General features: G+C 41.9%; 1 protein-coding gene and 1 non-coding gene across 2 annotated transcripts; both read right to left on the bottom strand.

Annotated features, from left to right (window-relative positions):
* Window positions 1-379: 379 nt before the first annotated feature.
* LOC124621405 (gamma-butyrobetaine dioxygenase-like) lies at window positions 380-13,525 on the bottom strand. Its single transcript, XM_047147138.1, has 9 exons — window positions 13,439-13,525; window positions 9,334-9,443; window positions 7,003-7,194; window positions 4,468-4,670; window positions 3,694-3,828; window positions 3,450-3,555; window positions 3,137-3,339; window positions 1,064-1,230; window positions 380-951 (listed from the first exon to the last, which is right to left on the bottom strand). The coding sequence occupies exons 2-9, from the start codon at window positions 9,430-9,432 to the stop codon at window positions 788-790; spliced, it is 1,269 nt and encodes a 422-aa protein (XP_047003094.1). The 5' UTR covers window positions 9,433-9,443; window positions 13,439-13,525; the 3' UTR covers window positions 380-787.
* Window positions 6,301-6,373, bottom strand: Trnaa-cgc. The gene has a single exon. It is a non-coding gene; the product is annotated as a tRNA-Ala (tRNA).
* Window positions 13,526-19,216: the final 5,691 nt, after the last annotated feature.

The following is a 19,216-nucleotide window of genomic DNA, read 5'->3' as shown; positions in this document are numbered from 1 at the left end:
AATCTTATGGGACTTAACTGCTAAGGTCATCAGACCCTAAGCTTACACACTACTTAACCTAAATTATCGTAAGGACACACATACACACACCCATGCCCGAGGGAGGACTCGAACCTCCGCCGGGATTAGCCGCACAGTCCATGACTGAAGCGCCTGAGACCGCTCGGCTAATCCCGCGCGGCAGACCGAGACTTATAAACAGACAAGTAAGCAGTCGATCGGAGGTACGATCCAATAATTATGCTGTATGATGAGATTTGCACATGGTAAGTGCTACATCACAACACTCTTCGGACTGTAGGCTACATCAACAAAGATAAAATAACCACGTTCAGATCGTGGGAGGGGAAGGTAAGTGTGACAGATTTAGGCTCAACTATCAATTTCAACACATAATTTATTTTTCGTATTTCTGTGAGCAAAAATAAATACTAAACAATTTTACAACAATAAAAGTGTGAACCACATGCATATGACGGAGCTACGGCTAATGCTCCACAAGCTTGAATCATGTCTTATCAGTCTTAAGTATGTAATGTAATGACAAACATATACACATTATACAAAACGTTTAAATTAGTAACAATCACATACAGCGTTGTGCTGCGAAACACAAGAGACTATATTCCATCACAATCTCAGTACTTCAGGCAAATGGTAGTTTGTCCATGAACATTCCTTGCTGATCACAGGCGCTTGTGATGATGCAGTGTCACAACTGTCTTCCAGACAGTTCCCACGGCACTGAATTTTGCTCATATCGCAGAGAGCGAATGAAGATGTAATACTAGTATTTAATGAGATCCGCTTCCTTGCGGAGAACTCTGAGGCGAGAGAAGACTTCGTCCCAGTCGAGGAACTGGCCTATGATGTGCCTCTCGTTGCCCGGTTTGTCGTCGTAGCCTTCACGGGCGTGGATCAGCCGGATGTTGTCGAATGTCAGGATCTCTCCTGGAATCAGGACACGATATTCAGCCAGGCTACACTACACAACACATTCTCTTTACATCATCGGAGAAACCAATGTTGTTTATGACTAGAAGGTTTTTAGCCTTGAAAATACCTGGGCGGGTCTTGAAGCGAACTTGGTTCTTTGGGCTGTGTAACTCTTTGGTGAAGACGTCGTACGCTTTATACCAGGCAACAATCTGGTCAAGAGTGGCATTGAAGTGTGAAGATCTCTGAGGCTGGCTGTAATTTATCCTCATGAACTCGCCAAACATGTCATTACTGAAAAGAAGTAGCATTGTTAGAATAGGTGCTTATTATGGTGTTCGGTGTCAAACTGAAAACAGACGAAACTTAGGTCAGTGCCAAACTTTGAAATTGCCAACAATAATTAAAGAAAGTTAGTTTTATATACCACCAATATCTGCTGATAAAACTTTACTAGCTACCAGTTACTAGCAAAACGATCACCAGACATCATAAAAATGGGTAGCAGCGAAATTGGCATCAAATTAAAATACAAAGGGGTCCAAAAAAATTAATCTCCACTGTTTAAAAGTCCATAATTGGCAAACTAATTGATGGAGTTGTCTCATCCTTGGTCGTGTAATAGTTTATAGTTCCGGCAATCGCCACACAAGCGTTGTATTGCGTTGTTTTGTTTTGTCAGATGACAGTCGCCAGATAGACAGGGTTTTGTTCTTAGTTGCACCTAGTTACTCGAGTAAACATGGCTGGCCCAAGGCTTACATTCGATGAAAGGAAGTCAGTTTTGAAGTGGTATTTTAAGTACGAAAACGTTAATGAGGTTCAACGGCAATGGCGAAATGAGTATCAAACAGAGCCACCGACACTTTTAACGATTCGTCGTATTCGAGACAAATTTGAAGCCGAAGGCTGTGTTAAAGATGTACACAAACAACGATCTGGACGACCTGTAACAGTAACAAGTCCAGCTAACTCCCGTAAGTACTACATCCCACGATTGCTACACGCAATGAACGAGCACGACCCAGATCGTAGAATGGAGTACTGCCAGTGGTTTACTTACATGGTGCTCAACGATGAAGAGTTTGCAGAGATGATTGTGTGGTCTGATGAGGCACATTTCAAACTCAAATCGCCACAATTGCATCTACTGGGCCGCCGAAAATCCAAATGTCCATTTAGACAAAGTCGTGAATTTGCCTTGAGTAAATGTGTGCTGTGGATTGTCTTACCGTGGCTTGATTGGGCCATTCTTCTTTGACGGGACAGTTAACGGTGAGGTGTACCTTCAGAAGCTTCAGACATCCATTTTACCAGCCATCCGAGACTTGTATGGAGACGGAAGAGTTTACTTTCAACAAGATGGTGCCTCAGCCCACTACCAAAATCGTGTTAGGGCGTATCTCGATGAAATTCTACCACAAAGATGGATAGGCCGTAGAGGTGCTGTGGAGTATCCACCACGTTCCCCAGACCTAACTCCTCTGGACTTTTATCTGTGGGGAACACTAATAGACATCGTTTATCGATAAAAGCCACGCACATTGGATGAACTTCGAGAATCCATCGTACATTCATGTGCAAATATCCAACTGAACACGTTGCAGTCAGTAGTTCGTGCTGCAGTTCGGCGGCATCGTTTGTGTGTGAATGTTAATGGTGACCATTTCGAACACCTATAGCGATATCTTTAAGTTGGACTTTAAGCTACACTTCCACCAAAACTGAGACAACTCCGTCAATTAGTTTGCAAGTTATGAACTTTTAAACAGTGGATTCTTTTTTTTTGGACTCCTCTGTATTATTAGTCATTCTGTATCACTATCGTTAAGCGTAAAATAGATTTACACTGGGTGGCAAAATAAAACTGGCGCAGAAAATATTTCATCCACCTCAAGACAGACAGTCCAACTTACATCACCCCCTCTAGTGCCAGATGGTATAAGTTGGGTTGCCTGTTTAAAGCGCATGAAATACTTTCTGGGCCAGTTTTTATTTTGCTCACCCTGTACAATATTGCAAAATCTTACACTATTGTCTGTTTCTATGTGGAGTACACTCTGCAAGCTCAAGTAAATTTCAGTTTAATTGTGGCACATGTTCTAACAGAGTCTAACTCATGACAACCTTCAGTACTTACGTATTCAATACAACTCTTGTGTTGCAGGTGCGCATTACACTATTCTTGTACTGGACTTACCATATGACAGGTGCCCTGTACAAGCTGTAGAACGTCTTCCCTCCGTCCTCTCCGATGTCTGCCCACGTAATAGGGACCGTGCTAAGAGCTTTGTAAGCCTCTGGGTTTGTAACTTTCAGCTTTTCGCTCAGGTAATAAGCATCAGCCAATAGGTTATCACCTCCAGCTCCCTCTGTCTGAACCAGACAGTGCAGCATGTTTATCTGAAAAGCAAAAAGGTGTTGTCCATATTACTTGTGACTCTGAGCTGTTTCTACCCACAGAATTTCAAGTACTCATTATTGTTTACTGTAGGTTGGTGTGAGAGTCTTACCCCAGGTTTGTACTCGTAGTACATAAGGTCGGTGTGCATCTCTAGCTTCTCCTTAAGATACGCCACATTTGTGGCGTTGGGTTTGTCCCTTATGTGGAACTGCACGCTGCAAATTTAACGAACATTGGATATGAGTTTGTGTATTTTATGTCTTAACAACTTTTCGCTGACACAAAATAGTAAATACTTCAAACAGAGAACCAAAGCAATTATAAAACAGCAAAAAATATGTAATGAATTTTACCCATAATGCGTCCTTCTTGGGAACATCACTTTGTCTCCCAATTCGAGCAATGACTCTTCTGTTGGTGGTGTGTCGTACACTATAGCGACACCATATACAGCCATAGCTTCAAGCCAACCTCGAAGGTGTTCCTTGCTGGAAGTCAAGAGGAGAAAGGCAAAAAAATGATTTAGATGGCTCTGAGCACTATGGGACTTAACATCTGAGGTCATCAGTCCCCTAGAAATTAGAACTACTTAAACCTAACTAACCTAAGGACATCACACACATCCATGCCCGAGGCAGGATTCGAACCTGCGACCGTAGCGGTCGCGTGGTTCCACAATGAGTGTGATTGCTACTCTGAGGTGCCACATGAGAAGAAATCGATGTAGACCACATCAAACCAGTCAGTAGACTAATGAAAAGAAAAAAAAAATGCTTGTGTAATGTTCATCAGTAGTTCTTTGGCTTGATGAGTGACTCCAGAATGTGAAAAAAATGTGACTTTAGATTAGTTTCATGGGGAGCGGGAAAGGGGTAAATTAATGATCTTGCATAATTTGTTATCCATAGCTTTTCATCCGAAAGCACATTCTATCGGAATATAAAGTTCTAAAATTATACACAGTTAACTGTCTCAATGTAGATTCACTTCCTTGCAACAGCAAGAATAATTTGCGAAGTTTACGTAATCGAAATTCGTAGAGCAGAAACCGTGCACAGTCATGTAATGGTTTGCCAGTATTTCGTTCCGCCACGCAACAGTGGCTCATTTCTTGATTTAGTTCTTACCTGTTTACAACGTCACTGTACTTGAATCTCTGGAGGATGGAGTTGTAGTTTTCGGCGTTCCAGGCAACCTTTGGGAGCCTGTAGGTGGTGTCGAGCCACTTCCTCTGGTCTTCCGGCAGGAGGCTGCGGTCTTTGAGCCACTCCAGCGTGAACTCGCTCCTGTGGCCGTCCGACCACTTCACAGCTAACTTTTCTTCGTCCGCCTGTCAAAAAGAGTAGAATACGGAGTCACACCACAAATTTTCCGTGAAGTTTAGCTGTGAACATGGTTGTTTCACCTAATGAAAAGATTCCCATTTGCAATATTTGAAAGGTGCTGCTGCTCCAGACGATTAGGTATAAACACACGTAAGAGTGAGCGTCTGAAAATAAGTTCTAGGAAAGTGTCGTGATTATAAAAATAAATCAAGGTTCATAAAGTGTCTTTTAGCTGAAGTTCATTTTCCTCATTAGAATTAATTTTTTTTTATTATTGTTTATTTGGCAACGGCCTTGGCGCAGTGGATACACCGGTTCTCGTGAGATCACCTAGTTCAGCGCTGTCGGGCGTGGTCGGCACTTGGATGGGTGACCATCCGGGCCCCCATGCGCTGTTGCCATTTTTCGGGGTGCACTCAGCCTCGTGATACCAATTTAGGTGATACTCGACCGAGTAGTAGCGGCTTCGGTCAAGAATACCATCGTAACGACCGGGAGAGCGGTGTTCTGACCCCACGCCCCTCCTATCCGCATCCTCCACCGAGGATGACACGGCGGTCGGATGGTCCCGGTAGGCCACTCGTGGCCTGACGACGGAGTGCTTTTTTTATTATTTATTTATTCGAATAGGAGTTTACAGCGCACGTTAAAACAATATTTCAATTCTGGCTGCACACAGTCTTCTTCCTCTTTGCCCACATTCGTTTCATGTGTTCCGATCTCTGCTTCGCGCACTTTTTGAAGCAGAGACCTTTCTTGTTCGTTACTGAAGACAACTTTCTGAATTTTGTTCATTAATAAAGTCCTGTTATGTATGTCCATTATGTTGATGGTTGCTTCTTTGAGTTCTTTCAGTGTCCGTGTAAATCAAACCAGTTATCGTTCCAGCTTCATAACTGTATTACAGATATGCTTCGTCAGCGTGTCCTCATACTTGTACATGTCCAAAGAACAACATTCTTCTTTTGAAGATGGTGCATTGTGTTCTTTACATGTTCATAGATTTCTGTGCTAATTTTTGCCCTTGGGCCAAGTAATCTTCTAACCAGTTTGCATTCTATTTTCGTGATTTTATTTACCCATCCTTCCGCACTAGTTATAGCGATTCGGAACTGTAGAGAGCTTCGAGTCTCACTATTTTACTATGATGTTTAATCTTGGTGTCACACGCCAGAGTCCTCTACTTGTGTATGTTTCTGGTATTCTGGAATGCAATGTTCATCTTATTTACTCTTATCTCGACACTGTCCTTCTCACTGTCGTTAATGCTCAGCAACTCGACCAAATGTATGAAGGAGCCGACTTCCTTTGTTTTGTGTTGATTTATGAGTAATTTCTGTGAACGATTTTTAATGTTTGTTATAAATTCTATCTCTGGGAAAGCACATTGTCTTTCTCACTGTCGTTTATGCATAGCAACTCAACCAAATGTTTGAAGGAGCCGACTTCCTTTGTTTTGTTTTGGTGGTGATGGTGGTGGTTAGTGTTTAACGTCCCGTCTACAACGAGGTCATTAGAGACGGAGCTCATGCTCGGGTTAGGGAAGGATTGGGAAGGAAATCGGCCGTGCCCTTTCAAAGAAACCATCCCGGCGTTTGCCTGATTTAAGGAAATCACGGAAAACCTAAATCAGGATGGCTGGAGACGGGATTGAACCGTCGTCCTCCCGAATGCGAGTCCAGTGTGCTAACCACTGCGCCACCTAGCTCGGTTGTGTTTTGTTTTGATTTATGAGTAATTTCTGTGAACGATTTTTAATGTTTGTTATAAATTCTATCTGTGGGAAAGCACATTGTCTTTCTCACTGTCGTTTCTGCATAGCAACTGAACCAAATGTTTGAAGGAGCCGACTTCCTTTGTCTTGTTTTGATTTATGAGTAATTTCTGTGAACGATTTTTAATGTTTGTTATAAATTCTACCTCTGGGAAAGCAATTTTTAAACTCATTTTTCCTATTTGGGTTTTGGTATTTCCTGGTTTATCTGTTATCAAGGAAAAGTCGTCTGCGAATGCAAGGCAATCTACATAGATACTATCTTTTTGGTCCACAGTGTGATACCTTTCGTGTCGGCTTTTCAACGATCACCTTCTCCAGAGCCCAGTTCAAAAGCAAAGATCACAGTCCTCCCCCGTTATTCTTCTACTATTGAAAATTCACGTCTACATGCACGCGTGATCCATACATAGCAGAGGGAGTCAAGTACCGACGAGGGGAGGGATCCATCGAGAGACGGAGGCAACTTATTCACTGAAATCTTCAGGCAATTATGTGCTTACTTTTTTAAAGTGAGAAACTTGGCTTATTGTCGACCTAGAGGATAAGGAATTGGCACTTACCTGCACGTCGGCGGGCTTGACGCTTGTGTCCAGCTCGTCCCAGTAGATGATGCGCGACATCTGCTGGCTGTTGAAGCACTTGGGGCACTGGCAGTTGTCCCTGAGCCACATGGTGGGGAGCTTGTGGTGCTCCCCAGAGGGCAGGTGTAGCGACACCAGATCACCGTCCACAGTCGCCACGGGTTTTGGGTGCTGCAAACAACAGCAGTCATTCACATTACTACTAGTGCCGTTATCGTTGTCCCAAAATCGACTGCAAGACAATGTAAAACACTTCAGAGGAACTGCTGGGATCACAAATTACTGCAACGAATGTACCTAGTACGCATTGTTAGTGAATTTCTTTCCACCACTAGCTACTTTGTCCCAAAGTGTCCTGCTTACAGCGCTGATGAAGCCTACAGTCCTACTCGACGTCAACGGAAAACTGACCACTAGCATGTTTATTCCAACATGATATCAGACAATGTTCGAAACATCAAGTAAAATACGAGACAATAAAATGCTCAACACCGAACAATAAAAACTTATCTTTCGAAGAGAGTCCCATCTCTTCAACTCGTCCCACATGATGGCAAAAGCTGCAGGTGTAATCAGTATATAGGCATTTTCAAGTTGAAATTCGTGATGGTGCAACGTGGGTGACTATTGGTTTTTCTTGTCGTTCTGGACATAGTAGTTGTGTGGGACTGAAGGGTTTTTCCATTTCCTGATATGTTGGCTTACAAGACTTATAGACTGAATTGGAGTACATGTATGTATTCGTTCACAGTATCCACACGTCCAAAGAATCCTGTCGCAGATGGTGTTTGATATCTGCTTCACTTTCCACCTTATACATCTACATCTACATAGATACTCTGCAAACCACCATGAAGCGCATGCCAGTGGTTTAGGCTTTCTACCCATTCGAGTCGCGTATAGAGCGGGGGAAGAATCACTGCCTCGCCTCTGTAAGTGCAACAATTATTCAAATCTTAGCGGCCCGTACGGGAATGATAAGTATGGGCCCAATATTACGCTCTACATACGTCACTTAATACTCCTTCCTGAAACTTTGAAAGTAGCCTTTTAGCGTCTGCCAATTCAGGTTTTTCAGCATTTCCATGACTTCCTCTCGTGAGGAAAACCTGCCACTTCCCGTTCTTCTGTGTTTATGTTCAATATCTACTGCTAGTCCCATGGTATGTGTCCCGGATACTGAGCAATATTCTAAGTCTGATTCTTAAGCAGTCTCCTTTGTGGATTAACTGCATTTTTCCCGCATCCTGTCACCGATCCGATATTTGCCATCTGCCTTTTTACGAATGAGCCTATGTAACCGTTCCATTTCATATCTCTACAAACTGTTACATCTTGGTATTTATGTGAGCCGGCTGCTTCTAATTGTAATGCACTGATTTTGTACGATACTTCTTTTTTGCGTTCCGTTAACTGCACAGGTTTACGCTTGTGAACATTTAAAACAGATTGCCAATCTTTGCACTACATTGAACTTTTCTCAAGAGCTGACTGCACATTAATGCGATTATTTTCAGACAGTGCTTCATTATAGATAATTGCGTCATCTGCAAAAAGGCCGAGGTTACTATAAATACTGTCTGCCATGTCATTAACATACACAACATGAACAACAAGAGTCCCAACACAGTTACCTAAGGCCCACCTGCATTTCCTTTCACTTTCTATCTTGGATTACATGCTGCGTCCTTCCTCAACCCAGTCATATATTTTTTTTGATACAGTGGAGACGCGATTACACGGTCCTCGGTTACACTGATTCGCGATTATCCGGACTGTGAACAGCGAGCAAGTGTCTTTGTACTGTCTAGTCCGTGTACTATCCGCCCGCGACTCGTGAGAGAAACGAACAGCAGCAAAAGCAAGAAAATGAAACAGAAGGAAACAAAGGTGCAGAAAATCAGCCAGAACCATCTCATGCAAGTGCATTTCAATCCCTCGAAACAAATTTCATATGGTTATAAAAAATGGTTCAAATGGCTCTGAGGACTATGGGACTTAACTGCTGGGGTCATCAGTCCCCTAGAACTTAGAACTAGTTAAACCTAACTAACCTAAGGACATCACAAACATCCACGCGCGAGGCAGGATTCGAACCTGCGACTGTAGCGGTCACGCGCTTTGACACTAGCACCTTGAACCACTCGGCCACTCCGGCCGGCGGCATCATAATTAAAGAATTTCTTTGCATAGCTATCTCTTCAGCAGAGAAACGTGGACCAAGGAATTTAATAGGTCCTAAAGCAGTGGGGAAGACAGGCATGTGTAAGGCTAAGCTAGTGGTGCTCCAGTTTTAAGTGTTGGACGTACCTGCTGAACGGCTGCGGCAGCCTGAGTAGCCACCAGACGGCTCTGCCTGCTCATGGGCACCAGAGAACGCGAGGCGCTCACCAACAGGTTACGCAGCATCTTTCCCTTTTCTGGAAGACAGAAAGAACAAGTGGTTATAACAAGCAACAAAAACAACCTCTGGACAATGTGGATTTCGCTCAGGACGATGACCGAATTCCTAAAATTATTGCTGTTGGAAATCTTTGTCAGTTGGCGAAGACTTGACTGTGTGAACCAGGGCCGGCCACGGTGTTCCAAATTTCACGCGTGCAGATTGTGCGGGTTGCGGGCAGGGCAAGGCAAGGCGCACCCTGACATTGGGGTTTACACGGTTCTTCTCGGAAGCAGCCGATACAGTGCCACGTCTCATTTAGTCTAGTGGTATGACATTTTTAGGTCGGTACAACTTTATTAAGTTCGGGATTAAGCGACGGGTGTTGCAAATTTCCTATGAAACGATATTACAATACCGTGCAGAAAGAACTGAAAGTTAATTGACAATGAAAACCACAAAATTTACAACTATCGACTGACGGGATTCATTATTCTCTACCTCAAGTAGCGCGTTTTGCAAAATCTGCAGTCATGGAGCACGTGGAGAGATTGGTGATACGAACAGAAAAGTTCTGAAGTCGCAGTTGCTAGAGTTGTCGATAGAACTGAACGAAGACAATGGAGCTTTTACATATTATTGCAAAGCAAGTTGGTCAAGAGTCATGCTTGGGACGATTTTTCGATTAAAAACTTACTATCGTTGAATATATGAAGGAAAAAGGAGTGCAGGAACGATAATTAGAACATCTGGAATCGATTGCAGACCTCGCATTTCAAGTGGACGTAACTGCATACCACCTACAGTAGGACACTGCAAGGAGAGAAACAACTTGTTTCTAAGTTTTTGGGGATATGTGTAAAGAAAAAATCGCGTTTTGGAAGGGATTCATTCTGAGAAACGCAGTCCAGTTCCCTAAGTTCACTGGCGTTGGATAAAATGCGAGTTTTGAAAAACACATTGTGGTCTTGAAAGATTTACATGTTTTCTACTCGTTTTAAGGACACTGCCAACCTTACATCTGGTTTTGAGACCGTTTGCCATTTCGTTTGAAAACTACATTGTGAATGTGCAGATGTGACTCACTGACCTGCAAGGTAAGTCCTGATTTAAAGACAAATCCCTTTAACGTTAACGCTGTCCGGGATGTTTACATTGCTTTCTCGGGTAGAATTTCCACATCTGCATAATGCGATGATCAGCATGTGTGCGTTAAAAACGTTTTTTCGATTATGAAACTAAATAATTCACATTATGCGGCGTCTTAAGTGCGAAAATTTATGAAATTGTTTGCGCCTGTCCGTATGTCACCAGTTGGTACCAGATAAAAATTATGTGCCTTCACTGTGTTAAAAAAAGTTAAATAACACTGAAAATATGTTTTGCCTTTTATGTGTGTAGTTGAAAACTATGAAATATAAAACCAAGTACTACGCAATGCGACTGCATTGCAATTTAAATGCGGCCCGTTCGCAGTTCCTTCCTCACGTCCAGCTTGGTGTGGCGGTGCAGAAATCGTGACCCAGCCCGGCTGTGCTCTATGGCATTCGTGTCACGGCACGGCCTGTGGGCGGAATTCTGGGCCACTCCTGGTGTAAACCATGATATCCACATTCAAAAGTTAAATATTGTGGGAAAGTAGAAGTGGGTTCGTCGTTTTATCTTATAAGCATGACAGAAAGCGTGGTTTAGCAGTTTCATGTCCCACACATACCAATTAACACTCATAATTTTGAAACGTTAAGAAAAAGTGTTCCGCTGGGTTCTATTTTGTATCCAGAATTGCTCACAAACTTGTATCGTCAGTAGATGCTAATTTTGACTTTTTTTACAGATGGTACACAAATAGCAACAACTCATACTGAAAAGGCAACAAAATATTCGATGATGTCGAACATCATTTATTAAATCTTTGTGCAGAGCACGTTATGAGCAATGCTAGGCTAGATGAGGAAGAAACTGGAATTAAAGTAGCTGGGATAAATATAAAGAACTTTAGATAAGCTGATGATACCATACTAATGGCGGAAGTTGAAGAAGATGAACGATCCGCTTACCGAAGTATAAAGACTGATCTAATGCTGACTGTCAAGAAAACGAAAAATTATTATCACTTCATGATATAAAGGTGCAGAAAAAGTGAGGTAGTTTCTGGATTCAGTTCTCACGACTCCCAGATTTCTGGAGATGGTGACTGAGCTACGAAATCAAGAGACGCTTGCTATTCGGCAGGAACGTAATGTCCACCCGTGACAGTGTTTTGAAGAGTAGCGACTTAACTTTAACAACAAAGGACGGTACAGATAGGGCTACGGTCTTTGCAGTTGTGACATACGGATGAGATAACTGGACAATAAGAAAGGCTGAACGTCACAGATTCCTTTGAATTGTGGTATTGTAGGAAGCTCCTTAGAGTTCCATGAACCGCAAGGAGAACGAATAGGTCAGATTACAGCAAATAAAACCAGATTGCTCCTTGAAAGATCTGATACTGAAAAAAAAACTGACCTGCGATGAGCGTATTATAAGACGTTAATGCTGGGGAAGATCGACAACAGAAGCAGAAAGCGGCAAAGTATGGTATGTATCGACTGAATCACAGAAGTAATGGATCAGAAACTGGAAAGTCTGCGGGAGAAAGTGCAGAACAGAAGAAACTGGCGCGCTTTGGTTCGTGGGTCACGGGGAGTCGGAATCGAATAAATGAACAGAGAGAGAGAGAGAGAGATAGAGAAAGAGAGACAGAGAGACTCAGTACATGTAATCCAGTAATAATCATAGAACTTATAAGCTATAAAACAACCTGTTTTAAAAATTAAATACAAGAAGTAGAAAGTGATCACATTTTGGGACAACAGACAGTTTGCAACCTTAATTATCAACCTCCACCACAGAAATGATGAAGTGCATTTGTGCAGTTACATGTACAGTACGCATGATTACTGCTATAGGTGATTTAAAAACGAACGAATTACTTTAATCTGCAGTTACAGAATAATGTTCAGGGGAAACTCGACAAATATTTTCACAATGCGTGGGTATATTATAAGAATTCCAATTGGCGGTAATTCTAGAATATGCTGCAAAAGTCTTTAAAAATGTCACATTTTGACAACTGCTTCAGAACAATTAGGTTCATTAATATCATTTGTCTTTAGCAATAATTCACTTTTCTCAAAAAATACCATAAAACACAAGCTTAACGAAGACTTCAGGAGCTCAACAGTAATATACAATGGAGTCGGATGCATTTAGCAGTATGCCAGAACTTATTAAGTTGTCTAATGGGTAATGAGGTGGAGTTTAAGACTGAATAAAAGGACTTACTAACAACAGCTCCTCCTACTTCACTGAATGGGTATCTTCAAAGAAATACTTAAAATTATAATATTTCTAGTTTAAGCAGCAACCGTGGTATGAGTAAACAAATTTTTAAACCATACATGTGACTGACTGCTGCTTAAATTGTAAACTTTATAATAGTACTACAGACGCGTTTCTCAACATGCCAAGATGTTGTAGCATTAGTCTTAATAAAAAGTATTTTAGCTCATCTTATAATTAATATTAATAGAGCAATGTAATAATATTTTGTAATAGGAAGCGTTTCCTGAACTTTTGAAATGTGATGTTACAGAAGAATACTGAAGATTAGGTGGGTAGATAGAATAATTAACGTGTATGTTCCGAATCGAAATGGGGAAAAAAACTTGTGCCACAATATGACCAAAGAAGGGATCGTTTGTCATGACACACCCTGGAGTCAAGGAATTGTCAGTTTAGTAAGGGGGGATATGCTAGCAATAAAAGTTGTGAGGGATACCAACGCTTGAATACAGCAAGCAAATTCAAATGGACGTAGGTTGCGGTGGTTGAGATGAAAAGGATTACACGGGATCGACTAGCGTTGAGAGACCTGTAACAAACCAGTTTTCGGGCTAAAGACAAGTTTACTATTGGTTGTTACGAAAAATGTAAAATAGTGTGCAACTAATGGAATACATGCGAAACCGGAAATAGTCCGACACTTACTTGTGGTTGCGTCGGGAGAGACTGAAAGAGTACAAGCACTCGAGAAGGCTGACCCGAAGTATGGGCTTGGTCAGGCTACAGACTGTATCCATCTAGAATGTGGCTGCGGTTTATATACGCTAGATCGCACATCGTGGAATCCCCGCGAACTATCTCCGCGTGCGTCTTATCAGCACGCCTTTGCCCCATCGCATGACCTGTAAGGCCTCTGTTGACAATACAGTGAAACGTGACGCCGGTCACCCAGGAAAATAACTTCACGTTTTCCTCAAGCACGCGGACATCAGGGAAGGTTACAAAAGTCCTTTGCATAATTCCAGAATATTTAGATGTCTATTCAAATGGTTCAAATGGCTCTGAGCACTATGGGACTCAACTGCTGAGGTCATTAGTCCCCTAGAACTTAGAACTAGTTAAACCTAACTAACCTAAGGACATCACACACATCCATGCCCGAGGCAGGATTCGAACCTGCGACCGTAGCGGTCTCGCGGTTCCAGACTGCAGCGCCAGAACCGCGCGGCCATTTCGGCCGGCAATGTCTATTCGCTCAGTAGCTTATCAAGCTGCCACGTCACTCACCCTGTATGCAGGAGCGTTCTCACAGGTCAGTTAATTAGTTCCATATTCCGTCGATCATTTTGCATAGTAGATTGTAATGATGTGGATCGAGTCATTCTACATTCACATTGGACTTCAATTTGTATATACGGTTACACTCTGAATATTAAGTTTTTTTTCCAAAAAGAAAACAAGATATTCAAATGTTATGAGTTAGTAAGTCCTAACAACCGCCTTTTATACATTACAGGAATAGAAATTCTTCTACGGAATAGACGGAGTTGTCAAGGAGAAACTTCCTATTTGTTTTCAAATTTTACTTTGCTGTCTGTCAGATATTTTGTATCGCTGGGTAAGTGATCAAAAATTTTTATTGCGGCACTGTGCATTCCTCTTTGTGCTAAAGAAAACGTTAATGTGGAGTAATCAATGTCATTTTTCCTTCTATTATTGTATTTATGCACATCATTGTTTCTTTTCAACTGTAGTTGTTTATTTACAACAAACTTCACGCGCGAACAAATATATTGTGAAGCAGTAGGCAGAATACCCAGCTCCTTAAACAGATGTGATTGGTTATTATTTTGTACAGGCACCTTCATATCCAACAAAAAGAATGCAGAAAGTTGTACATAGTAATGATTGTGGGTGAGCTCCACATATTATTCTTAGACCACGTTTCTGCGCAGTGGAGACTTTCTTTCTGAATGATATGTTAGCCCAGAACATTATTCTATATGATGTTACTGAATAAAAATGTACAAAATTTTTCAGCTTACTGATTTGTCTCTCCCCAAGATTTGCATTGATTCTAAGTGCAAATGTGGCTGAACTTAGACGTTTTAGAAATTCCAAGATGTGCTTTTTCGAATTTAAGTACGCATCAATATGGACACCTAAGGATTTTGAAGTTTCAAACCTATTTACTAGTTCCTCGCCATGTGTTACACTTATCATAGGTGTAGTACCCCTAAATGTGCAGACCTAAATATGTTTTGTTTTTTTAAAAATGAGTGTGAAACCATTCGCAGAAAATCAGTCAGTGATACTTTTAAGAACTTTGTTTACCATTTTTTCTGTTTCTGTATGCATGCTTGGATTGAAAACTGTACCAGTGTTACCTGCAAAAAGAACTAATTCGGCTTGTTGTATATTAGATGGAACATCGTTTACATATATGAGGAACAATAGTGAACCTCAGATTGAGCATTGGGGAAACCCATTTCGTGGATTCTCCCCATTCAGAATTATGTTCCCAGACTATACTGGTAGAATTACTAGATACAACTTCCTGCATTCTTTTTGTTAAATATGAAGGTGCCTGTACAACATAATAACGAATCACCTAAAGTAACTGATGACAATGACCTGTTCTTTATTGCTCTGTTGATTTTATACTGAAGACAGGCATAAAGTAGTAAATATCATTAAAAGCTACAAGTCTATATCCTTCTTTAGGTACTTGACTAAACTGATGTATGTTAGTACCAGTTTGCATATTTGAGTACGAACTATGGTTAAACTACCTCCAAAGTAAAATACTTAATTTTATCATAGCGTCCCGACCAGTCCAACCCTTCTTAATATACGAGAAAAGACTGAACTGGAAATTGTTAGATTATTTGTTCAAAAGAAAGGGTAAAAAGACGTTAACGGTAGTGAACTAGATAAAAAATCAGAGAACATAATATTGATAATTAAACTCAAAAATTAACCAACAACTTGTCTTTGAGCAGCATGTAAGACCAGGCTAGTATTTTAAAGAACATTAACTTGCAAAAAAGAAGGAAGGTAACAGGACAAACGATATGAGCTTTTACTAAACATATTTATTCATGGATAGCCACAAAGAATCAGTGGTGGACATCCTATCAACATTCTTAACTGATGCCTGTACATAAAGTAAATTAATCTGCTTTGAGAAAATAAAATTACTTTGTATGTACATGATGGGAAAGAGAAGAAAAGGAACAGGAAACGCACGACTTCATTCATCCAATGAAGATTCACACGAAAAAAGACTAAGTTCAGACATCAAAGTACCACAATTACGTCCATGCACTAACCTCAAAGAGGTTTATACAGACTGAAACATCTTCTTATCATAAATACACGATGCGAGAATTCACACACACAACGTACAATGAACCGAACTGTGGAATAATCATATATTTAACCGTTCCAAACAGAAATAAATGGAAAATCACGGGAAGTATGGAATCAGTGAGGGAATACGACTACAGGAACGAAGAGATCATGAATGACACCGAATTGTTATCAAAACAAGCAAGGTGAAAGACACCAATGGTTCAAGCAAACACGTGGCCTCCACTAAACAAAGGCAGTTACCAAAAGTTCCCACAAAACACAAAGGTCCAATAGCTCAATTACATTATCCGGCACTGATCAATTAAACGAGACGGGATAACATATAGAGACGAGGTAATGGGGCTGAAGGCCCAAAGAAACAGAAACACATGGGACAACAAGAACGAGGCAGACACTATAACAGGCGAAAGATAAGTAGAATAAATAACAGGCCAAAGACAACTAGAATAAATGAGAAGAATTATTGCACACACGTGAAGTCACAATTACTCCCGCATTCACACAAGGTCAAAAGTACCCTACCTCAGCCTAAATATATTCCGTGGAGCACACTCCACACAGCAATGTTCCTAACGAACAAAGCAAACTTCGAGCACGGATAAAATTATAAAATTAGCATTGCATGGATCACCCCGATGAATTAATAGGAACACTTCAGTTAGGCTGGAGAAATTGAGTATCTCCATCGACTCAACACATGAAGACCGCAGTTAAAGATGCGACCCATCTCATCACTGATAGCATACTCCTTACTTAAGAGCTATGAACCACACTCATCAATGGCTAGTACCAGAGCGATGCTCCACTCAGCGTACTCTAAGACCCACGTGTGAAACTGAAGCGATCAGAGGAGTCGTTTCTGTCACCAGCCTAACAGACAGATAGCTATCGAACAGAAGAGACAGATCTCTTTGTCCAGGTGACATATACAAGGTTCGTTAAGCTGTGCTCCCGGCAGGCGGAAATCATCTCAACTACTAAACACTAACAAACCCGAAAAGACACAGGAAAATATGCATTGACTCACATTCTAGCACACGCAAGGCAGGGTAAAGGAGAGACATGATAAATATGGTTCTCTATTACTCATGGGAAATAAATGGATCATGCAAAGAATTGACATACTGATGCAAAGCACTAGTTGCATGCATAACATTGAATTTTCATCAACTATATAGCTCAATCTTTCTGGATGAGATACCCTACTAACCGTTAAAATTGCTACACCAAGAAGAAATGCAGATGATAAACGGGTATTCATTTGACAAATATATTATACTAGAACTGACATGTGATTACATTTTCACGCAGTTTGGGTGCATAGATCATGAGAAACCAGAACCCAGAACAACCACTTCTGGCTGTAATAATGGCCCTGATACGCCTGGGCATTGAGTCAAACAGAGCTTGGATGGCGTGTACAGGTACAGCTGCCCATGCAGCTTCAACACGATATCACAGTTCACCAAGAGAAGCGACTGGCGTATTGTGACGAGCCAGTTGCTCGGTCACCATTGACCAGACGTTTTTCATTGGTGAGAGATCTGGAGAATGTGCCGGCCAGGGCAGCAGTCGAACATTTTCTGTATCCAGAAAGGCTCGTACAGGACCTGCAATATGCGGTCGTGCATTATCCTGCTGAAATGTAGGGTTTCTCAGGGATCGAATGAAGCGTAAAGCCACGGGTCGTAACACATCTGAAATGTATCGTCCACTGTTCAAAGTGCCGTAAATGAGAACAAGAGGTGACCGAGACGTGTAACCACCCCATACCATCACGCCGGGTGATACGCCAGCATGGCGATGACGAATACACGCTTCCAGTGTTCGTTCACCGCGATGTCGCCAAACACGGATGTGACCATCATGATGCTGTAAGAACCTGGATTCATCCGAAAAAGTGACGTTTTGCCATTCGTCGTTGAACACACCATCACAGGGGCTCCTGTCTGTGATGCAGCGTCAAGGGTAACCGCGCCATGGTCTCCGAGCTGATAGTCCCTGCTGCTGCAAACGTCGTCGAACTGTTCTTTCAGATGGTTGTTGTCTTGCAAACGTCTCCATCTGTTGACTCAGAGTTCGAGACGTGGCTGCACGATCCGTTACAGCCATGCGACTGCTAGCGATACGAGGCCGTTGGGATCCAGCACGGAGTTCCGTATTACCCTCCTGAACCCACCGATTCCAAGCTCTGCTAACAGTCATTGGATCTCGACCAACGTGAGCACCAGTGTCGCGATACGAAAAACCGCAGTCGCGATAGGCTACAATCCGACCTTTATCAAAGTCGGAAACGTAATGGTACGCGTTTCTCCTCCTTACACGAGGCATCACAACAACGTTTCACCAGGCAACGCCGCTCAACTGCTGTTTCTGTGTGAGAAATCGGTTGGAAACTTTCCTCATGTCAGCACGTTGTGGGTGTCGCCATCGGCGCCAACCTTGTGTGAAAGATCTGAAAAGCTAATCATTTGCATATCACAGCATCTTCTTCCTGTAGATTAAATTTCGCATCTGTAGCACGTCATCTTCATGGTGTAGCAATTTTAATGGCCAGTAGTGTAATAGAACTATGCTGCTGACAAACTGTGCAGAGGATGACGTAAACAGAATAACATGGGACAAGAAGTCTTATGAAGCGACTCTCCAGAGACTTTCATCACCTCGAAAAGATCAAGCCAGCAGCACTGGCTATAGTCCGCATTTGGGCTGTTCAGGACACGTGTCACCTTCCAAATATTCTCGTCATCCTTCTGGAAAATGTCTGTCACACAATGGTTTGTCCACTAGCAGAAAGACGAAGTAGTCACTGCGCGTCTTAACAAGGGACCAAGGCAAAATTTGACAGACCACAGAAGCAGCGTGTGTGTCTGTGTATTGTGCAGAACGAACTGGGCCTGGCCGTGGAACGAAAACGACCCTTTGCAGAACTTCCCGCGACTCTTCCTTTTGACAGCCTCCAATGATGGTTTCCTCTTTACAAGCATGGTCTGATAGAAAAAAAAAGTACGTGCAGAAGCATCGCGGCCAGAGATGTGTATTAAGTGAAACACATGTAATTGAAATAAAAATATATAATGTTAAACTATTTCTATCTTGCATTTGAAA

Source organism: Schistocerca americana, chromosome 1 (genome assembly GCF_021461395.2).
Source record: "Schistocerca americana isolate TAMUIC-IGC-003095 chromosome 1, iqSchAmer2.1, whole genome shotgun sequence".
NCBI classification, from domain to species: domain Eukaryota; kingdom Metazoa; phylum Arthropoda; class Insecta; order Orthoptera; family Acrididae; genus Schistocerca; species Schistocerca americana.
Note: the sequence above shows the minus strand (reverse complement) of the source record. Positions and strands in the feature narration are given on the sequence as shown.

What these genes read in the sequence shown, in the direction of transcription:
- LOC124621405 (XM_047147138.1), bottom strand. Translation starts at nt 9,432, where the DNA reads ATGCTGCGTAACCTGTTGGTGAGCGCCTCGCGTTCTCTGGTGCCCATG. An exon ending in CTGCCGCAGCCGTTCAGCAG is followed by an intron (nt 7,195 to 9,333) that starts GTACGTCCAACA and finishes TGTTGTTTGCAG; the next exon opens with CACCCAAAACCCGTGGCGAC. An exon ending in TCGCTTCAAGACCCGCCCAG is followed by an intron (nt 952 to 1,063) that starts GTATTTTCAAGG and finishes TCCTGATTCCAG; the next exon opens with GAGAGATCCTGACATTCGAC.